The sequence below is a fragment of the Monocercomonoides exilis genome, assembly GCF_001643675.1.
Source record: "Monocercomonoides exilis strain PA203 chromosome Unknown scaffold50-658552, whole genome shotgun sequence".
Taxonomy (NCBI): Eukaryota; Preaxostyla; order Oxymonadida; family Polymastigidae; genus Monocercomonoides; species Monocercomonoides exilis.
This window is the reverse complement of record NW_027150595.1, coordinates 628,988-644,072: the sequence shown is the minus strand read 5'-3', so window position 1 is coordinate 644,072 and position 15,085 is coordinate 628,988. Positions and strand designations below refer to the sequence as shown.

General features: G+C 35.8%; 3 protein-coding genes across 3 annotated transcripts; 1 reads left to right on the top strand and 2 right to left on the bottom strand.

The window, feature by feature from the left end:
• Window positions 1–3,974: 3,974 nt before the first annotated feature.
• Window positions 3,975–4,232, bottom strand: MONOS_13305 (uncharacterized protein; the record flags this gene model as incomplete). Its single annotated transcript, XM_067865998.1, has 1 exon — window positions 3,975–4,232. The coding sequence occupies one exon, from the start codon at window positions 4,230–4,232 to the stop codon at window positions 3,975–3,977; it is 258 nt and encodes an 85-aa protein (XP_067721011.1).
• Window positions 4,233–6,103: 1,871 nt separating this feature from the next.
• MONOS_13306 (uncharacterized protein) lies at window positions 6,104–10,857 on the bottom strand. The gene has a single exon (XM_067865999.1). It carries the CDS (start codon window positions 10,810–10,812, stop codon window positions 7,012–7,014), a length of 3,801 nt encoding a protein of 1,266 aa, XP_067721010.1. The 5' UTR covers window positions 10,813–10,857; the 3' UTR covers window positions 6,104–7,011.
• Window positions 10,858–11,001: 144 nt separating this feature from the next.
• MONOS_13307 (uncharacterized protein) lies at window positions 11,002–12,545 on the top strand. The gene is made up of 3 exons (XM_067866000.1): window positions 11,002–11,285; window positions 11,346–11,473; window positions 11,528–12,545. The coding sequence occupies exons 1-3, from the start codon at window positions 11,045–11,047 to the stop codon at window positions 11,687–11,689; spliced, it is 531 nt and encodes a 176-aa protein (XP_067721009.1). The 5' UTR covers window positions 11,002–11,044; the 3' UTR covers window positions 11,690–12,545.
• Window positions 12,546–15,085: the final 2,540 nt, after the last annotated feature.

Genomic DNA, 15,085 nt, shown 5'->3' with positions numbered 1-15,085 from the left:
TCATCCTCCCATCCTTTTCAGGTAATGTTGCTTCATGTCTCATCCATTCCGGCGGCTCTGTCTTCACACTTTCGATCCATATCATTGCCATTGTTTTTCCCTCCTTATCTCCCAGCGTTATATTGTGCCTCATCCACACTGGCAGATTGGTTTGAACAAATTGAATCCATAGCATGGCCATTGTCTGCCCGTCCTTGTTGCGCAGAGTGATGTCATGTCTCATCCACACTGGTGGCTCTGATTTCTTATCGATTATCCACTCCATGGCAATTGTCTTTCCTCTCCTATTTTTAAGCGCAGCATCGTGCCTCATCCACTCTGGAGGTTTTGAATTGACATTTTGAATCCACAGTATGGCCATTGTAGATCCAAAGATATCTTCAAGTGTAATATCGTGTCTCATCCATTCCGGCGGTTCTATCTTCACAAACTGAATCCAATACATCGCCATTGTTTTTCCCTCCTTATCTCCAAATGTTATATCATGTCTCATCCATTCTGGAGGTTCTGTCTTTACATTCTCTATCCACAGCATGGCCATTGTTTTTCTCTCCTTATCAGCGAGAGTAATTTCATGTCTCATCCATTCAGGTGGTTCTGATTTTTTTCTAATAATCCAAAGCATGGCATCTGTTCTTCCATCTTTGTATCTCTTTGTATTTTTATAATTCATCCATTCCGGTGGTGCACTCCCGATATTGCTTTTCCAATAATCGATCATCATCCTCCCATCCTTTTCAGAAAATCTTGCTTCGTGCCTCATCCATTCCGGCGGCTCTGTCTTCACGAACTGAATCCACAGCATTGCCATTGTTTTTCCCTCCTTATCTCCCAGCGTTATATCGTGTCTCATCCATTTTGGCGGTTTTGTTTTGACATTTGCAATCCAGTGCATGGCCATCGTGCTTCCATCTTTGTCGCAAAGCGTGTTTCTGTGCCTCATCCACTTTGGCGGTTCTTCCTTTTTCTCGATGATATAGCGCATCGCCGCTGTTTTTCCTTCTTTGTCGCACAATGAATAGTCATGGCTCAACCAACTTGGTGGATCATCCTTTACATTCATTTTCCAATAATCGATCATCATCCTCCCATCCTTTTCAGGTAATGTTGCTTCATGTCTCATCCATTCCGGCGGCTCTGTCTTCACACTTTCGATCCATATCATTGCCATTGTTTTTCCCTCCTTATCTCCCAGCGTTATATTGTGCCTCATCCACATTGGTGGCTCTGATTTTTTTCTGATAATCCAACGCATTGCCTCTGTCCTTCCTTTACTATCTTTCTCAAGATTTATTGTAGAAATACTACTTCCCATTTTCTTGTTATTAAAGGTTGAATGGTATTGTTTGTTGCTCACAGATTCGAGATTCAACAAAAATATTAGTTCTTTGAAGAATTCTATTGTGTTATGGGGCAGACCATTATAATGAAATATTTTTTTCTTCATGATTTGACAGCACTGAAAAAAAAAATAGGAATGATTATTCTTTTATTGCCGGTTATTCGGGATAATATGTTTTCTTTCAAAACTTGATTTTTTCTGAAAAAGTATTTATTTGATATTTTTCTACAACGTTGAATAATGAAGAGAAATAAAGAAAATAGCAAATGCAATCCAATAATTACTAAATCATTAGGATTTTTATCGTTCCACTTCTGATGTGCGCTTCATTATCCATTCTTTCAATAACAATCACCACTTTAAGGTTTTCCAGAAAATACTTGTGAAAAGTCAATTTACCTGGCATATGCATCATCAAACATGGTTTTAAGGAATTTTCAAAAAAAATCCATGGTCATGAACTGTGGCAAAAGAATATTTTCAACATTTCAAAAACAATTTGACATTTGAACACAAATTGTATTAATTGCCATTTTCCAATTCTGATTTCAATGGAAAGTCTTTTTTCAACAAAGAAGATGCCCAACAACTGGAAAGCACTTAGAAAGAAAGAAAAGGTCAATTTGTATTGAATATGAGAAGAACGTGGAAAATATTATCGAATGCAGGATATTTATTGATAAAAATGCAGATGGAGAAAGGAGCACTGAGAAACAATGGAAAAGGAGATTGATAGAATCTGTGATTGAGCTATCCTCTGCATTTGCGATAGAAAGGACAGATGTGTTCTTTTGAGGAATTTTTAAAATAAATGTAAACCCATTATTTTTATTTTATGTCTTTTCACTTCCATTCCAATGAACAGCTTTTTTTTCATGTTGAGCGTCATTTTCAGGAACAATCCATTTCAAGCAGCATTTTTTCAAATCATGTGGTTCCTTCTCCTTCTCCTTTTCCTTCTCCTTCGATCTCTTCATTGACTATATTTAATGCTCGGTTGTGGAGAATAGCAGCTTATTATTTGAGAATTTTATTGTTTGAATAGCCTTCAAATTGTCATGTTTCAAGGAGTGAGTTTGTAATCTTTTTTCATGTTTCGATATTCAGGAAAATTCATTTTTTCATTTTTTCTTCGATTGAATAAACCGGATTGTGTGTTTTCTCTCAGAGCAAAATGAATTTTTTTTGAAATCACACAGAATTCCAACTATACCACTTTTGACTCATTTTCTGGAAAGAAATCAGTGTTTTCTTTTTACTTCGTCACTTTTAGAATTCATTTCAACTTGCAAAGTAGATGGGCACAATTGCAAATATAAACAATGAGTCTTTTTCTTCGCCTTCTCCATTCAACAGCATTTGTTAAGTTCATATGGCTCATATCATTTCATTTTGTGGTAAACATCTTTTTCTTCTTCCATTTCATCATAATCAGCAATACCATCATCATCATCTTCTTCTTCTTCGCCTTCTTCCACTTCTCCTTCTTCTATTTCTCCGAAATTTTCTTCTTTGCCTTCTTTGCCTTCTTCTTCTTCTTCTTCTTATAATTCCTCTCATTTGACATTTGATCAGAGAGCAGACCTTCCAATGTGTTAATGCTTATCAATCGGCAGCACAGCAAATTGAAAGGAAAATCATTTCATTTGTTCCTCTTCTTCTCAACTGTCATTCGCAACATTGGAAATGAAATGCCATATGTACAAAATCATTCTTTTCATTTTATCCTTTTCTTCAACTTCTTCTTCCTCATCTTCCTCATCTTCCTCATCTTCCTCATCTTCCTCATCTTCCTCATCTTCCTCATCTTCCTCATCTTCCTCCTCATCTTCCTCATCTCACTCATCTCACTCATCTCACTCATTTTTTGAAACGCAACAAAAAGAAAAGACAAATTCTTCTTCTACCGAGACATCTTCCTCTTCCTTCAGAAACGATGATGTGTGGGTGAGTGAGCAATTGCTCGAATATGTCACTTCTCCAACTCTGATTCCTCCACAGGCATTTCAAGATCTTCTATCTACATTTGCAAAAGATAGCAACACTTCTTTGTCTCAACACAAGTCATATACAAATGAAAGAAATTTTTCAAATCATGATAATTCTTCGAATATCTTTTCAAATAACGATACAACAGATCTTCACCCTTCAACTTCTTCTCCTTCTCCATCAACATCTTCTTCCTCTTCCTCTTTTTCTTCTTTTTCTTTTTCTTCTTCTTCTTCTTCTTCTTCTTCTTCTTCTTCTTCTTCTTCTTCTTCTTCTTCTTCTTCTTCTTCTTCTTCTTCTTCTTCTTCTTCTTCTCCGTCTCGAACTTCTTCACCTTCTTCACCAATTTTTTCTTTTTCTTCTCCACATTCACCTTCTTTTTCTTTTTTTTCTTCTTTTTCTTCAAAGCTTATCGTCACCTTTTTTATCGCCTTCTTCTTAACCTTCTTCATCTGCTGATAGCGAAGCACTGATCGCATCAAACATCATCATCATTATTATTGTCGCGTCAAACATCATCATCACGTCACTCGCTCTCTCTAAACGTCTCGAATAAAGCTTATTCTTCAGATGTGCCTGTTTCAATCAACTTTCATCCTCACTCAACATGCAGTTCATTCAAGATCTCTTTCAACGTCTGCTCTTATGTCATCTCCTTCTCTTGTCTCTCTCCATCGCGCTCCTCTTCCATCCAGCCACCTCTGCCTCGTCCTCTCCAAAAGGGATCTTCAGTTTCAGCCACTTCCACAGCACCATCCCAATTGAGAATGGAGCTGATTCTTTTGCTGCTTCCTTGTTCTTGTTCATCTGCTGTTCTGATTGTCTTCACCCTCAAACACTCCTTCCTGTTCTCATCTTCATCCTCAAAGGCCGATGAAGGAAGAGGATATTTTGTGAACATCTTGCTCTTCACAGAAATATTGGAGGAAGATTCAATCAGCTGTGAAAGTCAAAGAGAAGAAAGAAGCATCTGAATCATCTGATGAGCAGTCAGAAGAAAAGGGAATGATAACAAGCCATATGCCAAGAGAATTCATAAGATTTGAGGAATCAGATTCCTCAAAAGAGGGGGAAGGCTGTCTTCCTCATCCTCAAAGGCATGAAGAGCCTCATTCACCACACGGAACATGGTCTGGATAGCTGTATGCTCTTCATTTGTTCGTTCTTTCAATCATCACAAATATTGATGAAAAAGAGAATATGCTGTATTATCATTGAAAATAGACAAATCGGATTCAATTTATTTTATGAATGGCATGTATTCAAACAGAAGAACAGTGAAAGAGCGTTAGAAGTGAAAGTATCAGATGATAGAGATTCCAAAATTATGGAAAGTCTTTATAGAAAGAAAGAGAGAAAGAAAAAGGAAGAGCGATATCGATCTGAGGAACTAGGAATCTGCGCAGCTGTGTGGAAAGGAAAGAAAAAAGGAATATTGCAGTAATTCAACAAAACTGGGGACAAATTGGCAATGTGTTATGATATTTAATGGTTCGGATGACGTTTTGTCGTTTTTTTTCATTGAAGCATCAGGGTTGATGCACCAGTCATTTTTAAGTTCATACAGCTGAATTTCTCGATTTTGTGCAAAGTTGAGGGAATCTTTCTGGAGACAGCTGCTTGATATTTGGCATGTTGCATGAGGATAGACATTGGAGAGGAAGGCATAAGTGATGAAAATACAGTTGGGATGCGTGAAGGTTGATCTTTGCTGCATTGCTCTGGATTTGGACATCCAGCAGAAATTCAGTTTGGAGTTGGACAAGTCTGATAAGTGGTAAAGAAGAGCAGAAAAAGCATTTTTGATTCATATCAGCCAGGCTGGTTGCGAGATGGTGCGTTCAGTTGAAGTGTGAATTCGCATTTTACAAATGATTTATTTGTTATATTTATTTATATTTATATTTATATTTATATTTTTAGTGGCTTGCTCCGCCATCTTCTTTTTCAAAGAAAGACATTCTTGAAGCAGGCCGTGATATTTTTTTGAAGTGCCGAATTCCATGAAGAATGTATTTCTTGAAAGCAAGCGCAAATGGATAACCAATTCCTTGCTTCAGTTTTGAAGAATATGTGCCACAAGAGGAAAAGATATGACACATCGATAAATTATTCAAGAAATTTCAGCTAAAGATGCACATATGTTTACATATTGAATTTTCCGGCGAATAAGGCTGGCGGGCCTTCAATAAAGCATGATGCAGAAATTTTGCATTTGAACAAATTTTTGAATGCAAATGTTAACAATCAATAATAAACCATGCAATTTTATTCATATGATCTCGTGATGAGGAAAATGGAAAAACAATAGGGGAGGTTGGATGACTGATCGAAGAGAAGAAAAGATGATCATGGAGAGGGTGATGATATGAGAGCAAGGAATGAAAAGGAGGAGGAGGAAGAGGAAAGGTGGAGCTGAATGAATAAAAGATATTATTTCAGGAAGGAGATTGACGTTGGAGCAGCTGATACGATTTGTCAGAAAGGTGATGTAGAGGAAAAGAGGAATGAGGAATGAAGCAGAAAAAGGATCAGCAATCAAAAGGGATCTTTGTTTGTCTTGAGGAGAGTAAAGCGAGGGGCAGAGGAAAGCTCTGTTGCAGCAGGAGCATCATTCAGAATCCATCTTGTCTTCCCTTCCTTCCTCCGCCTCATTTCATCTGCTTTCTTGTAATTTTTTTTTCATTTCCTGAAGAAACTGCTTTGGCAGCATCAAACTTGGGGGACGAACTCCCTCTTTGATTTAAAAAAAAATTTAAAAAAAAAAGGAATTGTTTTGTTTTTCATGTTTTGATTCTTGTTCATCGGCACACATTCCTGTGCTCCAAACAAAGTGAGCTGCGAAACAAAGCATCCAAGTCATTTCACTTTGATTGATGTGCCAGTCAAATAATTGAAAAATGAAAAAATGAAAAAAAAAAAAATTAGTTGAATATATCCAATCCGTCAGAGGAAGGACTTTGCGACTTTCCTGCGGATGCAAAGTGCTTTCTCCTGAGCAACTCAAAAGCGAATAGTGAAAATCAAAAAAACAACGGAATAAATGGACAAATGAATAAATGAACAAATGAACAAAAATATAAATTAAAATATTTATATAAACAACGATAAAACCAAGTTATAACTACAAAAAATAAAATTATCATTGGAAAAGCCGAGTTAAACTGCCCATAAAAATAGACAAATCAAAAATACAATAAAACGTCTAATAATCTTTAGCCATCACAAATATCAAATATCAAAAGCCTTTCTCTCCTCTTCCCCTTCTTCTCCTCCACCCTCAAACTCATCCCAAGGCTTTATTGTAAATAGTGAATGGCGAGTGATGAATGATAAGGTCTGTGAATAGTGGGCATATACAATTAAAACACATATATACATACGAATATGTATTTCCTTTCACCATCAGTAACAATATTGTGAATGGCTAATAATACAAAGTACAAAATGCAAAATTAAAAATGCAAAATGCAAAATGCAAAATGCAAAATGCAAAAACAATTGCAAAAATAAAAATATCAATAAAAATTTAAGAATATTACCCCTCTCCTCCTTTTTCCTTTTTTCCCTTTCTTTTTTTCTTCTTCATTTCCTCCTCTCCTCCTCTCCTCCTCTCCTCCTTTTTTCCATTTCTTCTTTCTCCCCTCCCCTCCTTCTCCGCTTCTCTGATGCCATCTCTCTTACATATTGCTACTCATCTCCTGTTCCTTGTCTCTTCCAACACCATCCGAGTTGTGCTTCGATCTTCTCTTCTTCACAACCACCACCACCACCACAATCACTATCACAACCACTGCTATCACAAACACAATCGGCACCACAACCGCCACAGCAATCACTCCTGTGTTTGTCTTCCGTTCGTCTTTCTTCTCTGGTTCAGGTTCTGGCACTGGTTCAGGCTCTGGCTCCTTCTTTTCCTTCAGATACTTCTCATACACATCCACTGGCTCAGCATTCTCATCTGCTGCTCCAACAACCCACCCTGCTTTCCCTTCATCGTAGCTCTTTGCAAACTCAAATGCATTATCCTGCTTGCTGAATGAGTCAAAATCTGGAGCCACAATGCACAACGACGCTCCTGATGTTCCTTTCCCGCTGTTCGTCCCATCAATCTCCAGTTTGTTCTCTCCTGGAAGCTCAAGATTCCCACTCACATGCTCCATCTCAATATATATCGCTCCCGACTTTCCATTTTCTGCCTTGCACTCCTTGAATGTGCATGCCTTTTTCCTTCCCATCTTCACCTTCGAATTCTCCTCTCCCAGCGATATCTCCACCCCTGCTGCATTCCCACTCTTCGACTTCACCTCTTCCATCTTCAGCCCTTCAACAACCACAATCGTCCCTTTTGTCTCTTCTGTCCCTTCTGTCCCTTCATTCTTTTTGTTCTCTTTTCCCTCTCCTTTAATTCCATTCTTGATGCTCATTGCTGCTCCCTCTTCCACTTCCACCTTCTTCACTTCCACATCCTCAATCACAACTTTCTTTGCTCCTTCAACCAAAAATGGTATCACTGAAAATTTCACTTCGTCATCCGAAGTGCATTCAACCTGATTCATTGTCAATGAACCTGCACTCACTTTCACAAGATGAATTCCAATTTCTCCCTCTGTCGGTCGAGCAAACTCACAGTTGTCAATTGAAAGTGATGTTGACTCTGCAGCCGCGTGTATAAGCGCTGATGGATTTGTGTTTGCTTTCAATTCTTCTGTTCCTTCACTTAATGTTGTTGGGAAGTCAAATATCAAGTATCTAAATGAAACTTCTTTCTTGCATGTGAAAAGATCATTATTTGATTTCGCATAGCAACCAATCTTAACTTTTTCATTTGCATCCGCTGAACTTCCAACTCCCTCGATCATAATAGGCGATTCTTTCTCCAACGTAATAGCTTTGACCTCCAATCCATTGTCATCTTTGATAACTTTTATTTGAAATCCTCCTGAATTTGTTCCCTCTTTCAACAAATTGTATGCTTCGCTTATCGAGCCAGCTGGCTTTCCATATTCCGTCCCCAAACCATTTCCTCCTTTTTTTGCATACGCAATGTCGTATAAATCAATAAACTTCGTCACAAAGTCAACATCACTGTTACTATCTTTTTTCGCAGCAATAAACCATTTGTTTGATTCTATTTTGTAATCTGCAGCAAAACTTTTCTTCATCGCTGCTGCGATCTCCTCATGAAGTCCAACTGGAACATCCAGATACAACCCAGTATTCTTGATTGAATTCGAAGTTTCTTCTGCTTCTCCCGCTGTACATTCAGAAAACATCAACTTCTCTTTTGTTGATGGCCAACTTAATTTATCAGCTGTAATGTTTTTCAAATTCAAGGAAATTCCTCCCGATTTTCCATTTTCGCAAGTGCAATTTTCAAACTTTGTTTCACCATTATCTCCAATAGTGAATGAACTTTCAGCATTTTCGCTCTCAACATAAAGCGCTCCACTTGTTGCATCGCTTGAAACGCAATCTGTAAATGTGCAACTGTCCAACGAAACCTCAATTTTGTTTGTACTTGTGATTTTCATTACGGCACTTGAACTTGATGTAATCTTCTTTAAATTTAATGATGTCAATGAAACTTTTGAAGCAGTTCCCTCAACCAAAAACGGTGTTGCTGCGAATGAAATTTCTGTTTCGCCTCCCTCGTATTTGACTTCTGTCATCGTCAATGAGCCTGCACTCACTTTCACAAGATGGATTCCAACTGTTTCTTCACCTTCATTTGAACGCATCACAGCTGGAGGAGCAACTGCTGTTGGCCGAACAAATCTGCAGTTCACAATGCTCAATTCTGCATCTGCACCATCTGCAGTTATCAATGCAAATGGTCCTGTTGCTGTTGGGTCATCATTCTGAATTTGTTCTTTTTCCAGTGACAATGGGAAGTTGAATGCCAGACTCCTGAACTCAACTTTCTTCTTGCACGTGAATAAGTTGCTTCCTGTTTTAGCATCGCAATCAATCTCCACTTCTGTCTCAATCACTTTGGCTTCTCCATTTTCTTCATCATTTTCTTCATCATTTTCACTTAGACTCACTCCCATAATCGTTATTCCTGATGCTTTGCCAAATGTTATTGCTTCAGCTTTAAGAGCTGTGGTTCCATCATCGGCTTTGATGACTTTAATAAAAAGCCCATCTTCATTTGTGTCTGCAAGCAATTCATACGCTCCTTGTAAACTTCCAATAGGCCCATCTTGAGAAACTCCTTCTCCTGTCTCTTCACTCTTCACAAATACCTCTGTCGGTTGATCAAAATATTTTAACGTGAAGTCAACATCTTTGCCATCACTTTCTCCTTTTGCAGCTACAAACCATCGATTATCATTAAGTGTGTAATCTGCCGCAAAACTGCTTTTCATCGCATCCGCAATGGTTTTATGAAGTTCGGCATTCACTTCCAAATACAATCCGGTGGGTCTACTTGAGTTTGCTGCGCATCCAGAAAATACTAAATTAGATCCAGTTGTTGGCCAACTTAATTTATCAGCTGCAATTCCCGTAATTTTCAAATAGATTCCTCCTGATTTTCCATTTGTACATGTACATTTAGTAAATGTTGTCTCATCTGTGTTTCCAATCGTAAATGTGCTGTCTGCATTTTCGCTCTCAACATAAAGTGCTCCACTTGTAGTATCGCTTGAAACGCAATCTGTAAATGTGCAGCTGTCTAATGAAACTGAAATAGCTGTGTCTTTTTTACCAACAATTTTCACCACAGCACTTGTGGTCGAGGTAATTTTGCTCAATGTCAACGATGTCAATGAGACAGCCGTCACTGATCCATCAATCAAAAATGGCGTTTCTGTGAATGAAACCGCATTGCCTTCGTCTGTACACTCAACTTCTTTCATTGTCAATGTTCCTGCACTCACTTTCACAAGATGGATTCCAATATTACCCCCAGAGCCAGGTAGCTTAAACTCGCAGGTCTCAATTGTTAATGATTCTGATCCTGATCCTGATCCTGATCCTGATCCTGCTTCATTTTCTGTTCCTGCAACAGCGTGAATCAAAGCAAATGGTTCTGGATTTGATTCTAATTCTCCTGTTTCTTGTTCTGGTGCTTCTGTGATATCAAAAATCAAATATTTGAACGAAACTTTATTCTTGCACGTGAATAAATCGCTTCCTGTTTTTGCATCACAATCAATCTCAACTTTCTCATTTGCATCCGTACTTCCAACTCCTTCAATCGTGATTCCAGACGTTTTATCAAATGTTATAACTTCAGCTTTAAGAGCATCAGTTTCATCATCTGATTTGATAACTTTTATTGTGAGCCCACTTTCACTTGTGTTAGCAAGCAACTCATACGCTTTTTTAAAACTTCCAACAGGTTTTTCAAATGTCTTTCCATCCTCCTCAGTTGCCCCGCTTTTAACAAACACAGTTGTCTCCGTATTCTCTTCACAACTTGTTTGCAACAAAACAGAAAATGCAACAAATATCGCTGAAATAATTCCTGTCATCAAAACCGATATATCACTCTTTTACACAATAATATGATCAATTTATATATACAACTAGTTTTTATAAGTTCATATAAAGGTTCGAAAATAATGTGATCAATATGAACACAGTTTCAGACTGTAAATGCATCAAGGTTTACCAACACAGTGATCTGAGGAGAACGGAAAAACTCGGAATAATTGTGTACCATAAAAAAGATTTGTGAGAAATGTTTTATCGGCTGGGGGACTGATGCTGCGTGTGAGCAAGCTAATTTCGGGCAAACGTGCAAACGGAGTGTGTTTTATTGCTGATAGGAAGAGGGAGAATTTTTTGAGACAAGCGATGCTCACTTGGGGACTGATGAAAAATTCATATTTCTGTGGTATCTTTTTTGATGGATTATTGTGTGGAATGTTTTGGGATACGGCTGCTTGTCTGTCCCAGTGGAGCTTGAGGAATGTATTGTTTCTTTCTCGGGAGCTTTCAGAAGGTGTGTTTTGAGTTGTTTGCGTTTGAGATATTTTTTTTTTGGATTATTTTCATTATTCAGAGGACGTTATTGAAGTTTATTTTTTTGCTTATATGGCCATTTTTGAGGGTGACAAAGCCTGGAGCAGAAGACTGTTGGAAGTGGCAGGTGGAATGGAAGAGAAGGGCTTGAATGGATTTTTGTCAATTGTTTGTGGTGTTTCTGATGTTGCTGAAGAAATAAAATGTTGGTTATTGGAAAAGGATCCTTTTATAGTCATGAAACTGCATGAGCATTTTTTTGCTGAGATGTTGAAGGAAATTATCTTGTTGGAGCTCGATTTGAGGAAAGTTTGGGAAGAAGATTGGCTTGAAAAAGCCTTCAAAAAGAAAGAGGAAAGGCTGAACAGACCCTTTGTTTGTTGATTGAACGATGCGAATGTTGTACATCATCAGATTCAAATTCGCACATTCCATCAGCAGAAGAACTGCTATTTTGAGTATTTTGATATTTGAGAATTACTTGGAAGAAAGAGGAGAATGAGGAAAGGCAAGTGGAAATCGAAATGTCTTTTCTGTGCTTAAGAGAAACAGAAGGAGAAGTGGAATGAACTTTTTATCTTTTTTGAATTTTTGATTTTAAAAATTTTCTTTATTTTAATCAGGATAATTGAAAAAGAAGTGGAATAAAGAAGGTTACAGAAACAATAAAAAGCCTTCAAGAACATCTGTATTTGAGACATCTTGTTTGACAATTGGACGCAAGAGAGTTGGAAGAGCAATCAATATGAGTGGAGTGGAAAGGGAGGAAAGGTGGAATGAATATCATAATTATTAAAAGCTTGTGGAATGCTTGGAGCTTCTTTTTCAATTGACAATTTTGATGAAGTTGAATTCAAGCTGTTTGCTGAATGGATGGCCAGAGGGCTGTTGAATGTTGTGGAGCTGCTTGGGGAAGTTCGATTGGATCTCTCGTTTCGCAGGAAGCCAACCATTGTTATGAAATGTCATTTGAATTGCAGCTTTTCGGGGTTGCGGTTCTTTTCTAAGTTCCAAAGAGATTGAAAGAATGCTTATTCTGTTTTGATGGCAGGGCAAGTGGTCAGTTTTGGTTTGAGAGAGTTTTGTGTTTGAAGAAATTGGGCACGATGGATGCACAGAAATTGTTTGAGTTGTTTTGAAGAATGATTTGCTGATTGGAAATGTGATGATTTTTTTGTTTCTTTTTTTATTATTTTCACGTTTCGTTCAATTAATAAGAATGCAAGAAATGGAATACGATTGAAAATGGATTTTTTTTTTTTTCCAAAAGATATAATTGAATAATTGTAAGATGGAGTTGGAATAGAATGATTTTATTCAAATGAAAACAGCAAGATAAAATCAACAATGTTTATTCGAATTAAACTTCAAAAACTAAAATTAAAAAAACAATTGGAACAAATGCAGTCTTTTCCGAATAACTTTTAACAAATTAATTATTTCTAATGGTATTTGAAATCTTTTCAATGATTCCTTCCGCAAAAATCATTTGTAAATGAATTTGTTATGAGAAAATAAATATCAAAAGCTTTTTTGAATGACATGTTTGATCATAAAACAACTTGATAAATAAAAACAAACAATAAATTTCAGTTTTTCTCTATGAGTTCTGGCAAATCACCTTATCCAACAAACCTTATTTCACATAATCAATACAGCTCAACAATTCACCAAATAGAATTATTGGATGAAATTTGAATTCACTTCTTCAATTCAAATAAACCCATTTAATTCAAATAATATTCGTATATTACAAAAAAAAATTGCTTATGCATATTAACACAAAAATCCAACAGAAAATCTAATCTGAAATATTACACATGCTTTGCAAAATGATTCTCGAAACAAAAACGTGACATATGAAAGCGATTCGAATAGGGAACTGAACAAAAAAAATTATCTAAATTCGTTTGAAAATTTCCTTTTGCTTTATTTTCAGATAAAGAAAATATTTCATATTTCAATCAAATTTCTGTTCCCGCTCACGAAACTTTTCTTGAATGGAAATGATAACATTGTTTTGGTTCTGTTTCCATTTTAATGAAGTTTTCTTAGTGAGAACAGAAAATAAAAATATAATTAAGAAATTTTAATTTTATTTGTAAATTAAACAAAAGGAACATATCAAAAAAAATTCAAACATGTGATCAAAATATATTATGCAGAATTTCGCAGAACAAAGCATATTTCAAATGATTTTTCGAAAAAAAAAACTCTGTCTGGGATTTCCTAAGTTGACTATCTTTCATTTTCACACATAGACTTTTGGAAAGAAATATTCATGTTTTCGTGTTTGGAAAAAAAAGACAGAATCAAAAACAAAACTTTGGAAATTTTATGTGCTTCAATCGCAAAATAATCGATAACACTTTTAATGAAGTGACATTTGCAATTTTTTTAATATTTTTCGTAAAAATCTGTGCTGAAATTGCAACGTTCAATTCAACTTCGTAGATGCGATACAATAAAATCAACTGACCTCTTTCAAATGAATCAGGTTTTAATTTAAGATTCAATTCATTGTTTCAAAATTTCAATGGGTCTGGAAATTATAACAATATAGGAGAACTTATTTTCCAAGTCGACAAAAATCAAAATCTGAAAAAGAAGAAGATTTTTTCTATCGTTTGGAATTACAGACTTTGACACTTTATATGGGACAAAATATTTTGATTCAAACATCTTCGTTGAAAAATTATGCACTTTTCTTTGACTTTTTGAGACAAAAAAACACAATAGAAATATGTCCATTTTTTGACATTCGTAAAATGTTGGAAAACTTCTTGTTTTGATTTCAATGATGCATGTTTACAGATATGAAAATCAAATTTATTTTGAAATCTGAGAAAGTGAAATAAAGTTATGAGTGAAACAATTTATTTGTGCTTTGTGCAAAAAGGCTTGAAAGTTCGTATTTCTCCCCATATTATTTCCTTGAAAAATAAATAAACGCTATTTTCATTGACAGATTTGAAACAAAAATGAATTGCATTTTTTTTGACTTTTTTGGAAAACTCAAAGAATCACATTGAATAAATTGATTTGCAAAAATTGATGTTTGGGCTAACTGTTTTGTTTTGATGAAAATAGTCCAATCACTTATTCCTCTAATATTTCACTTTATAACTTGATTTCATCAAATTTTTTTCATTCATAAACAGATATATTAGCTTTTATTCAGATTCATCTCTTACGAATATTATCTTTTGCACTTTGCTGATGAAAACGTTTCTAATCTTTCCTGTTATTGTTATTTGCATTCAATTATGATAAAATTTCGAAGACAAAACTGTTAAGCTCCTAAGATTCATTTAGATATTTTTTTCTGTTTCATATGGGTAATTCTTTTTGAAAAGTCGCAAACGTTTAACTGATCTGAAAATTAGATCAAAAATGATCAAAAAATGTTGATCATTCCGTTCCCATTAATAAAGAAATTTTTTTTTAAAAAATGCTTTTTTCGCAATTATCTTCAAGCAGGAAATCTCAACTATGTGAAGAACTTTTCAAATTTTTACAAATTTATGCAAAACATGAAGAAAAATTGTTCATGCAATATTTTTTGGAACATTCTTTGGAAGGAAACAAAATTCTACAGTATTTGAATGAAGCACTGAATGGTTGTATCTATTAGTATTTTCAGTCATTAAAAAATAATTTTGAAAATCGTTTTCAATGGATATAAAATTTTAACAATTTGCTGTTTCATTCCGGTTTGTTATACGACATTCTTGATAAAAAGAACAAGATTCTTTTGTTGGAGTCGTTTTTGAATGCTGT

Excerpts from the sequence above, each read along its gene's own strand:
- MONOS_13306 (XM_067865999.1), bottom strand. The coding sequence starts at position 10,812 with ATGACAGGAATTATTTCAGCGATATTTGTTGCATTTTCTGTTTTGTTG.
- MONOS_13307 (XM_067866000.1), top strand. The coding sequence starts at position 11,045 with ATGCTGCGTGTGAGCAAGCTAATTTCGGGCAAACGTGCAAACGGAGTG. Across the intron at positions 11,286-11,345 it reads TTCTCGGGAGCTTTCAGAAG|AGGACGTTATTGAAGTTTAT; the intron begins GTGTGTTTTGAG and ends TTCATTATTCAG. Across the intron at positions 11,474-11,527 it reads TGAATGGATTTTTGTCAATT|GATCCTTTTATAGTCATGAA; the intron begins GTTTGTGGTGTT and ends TTATTGGAAAAG.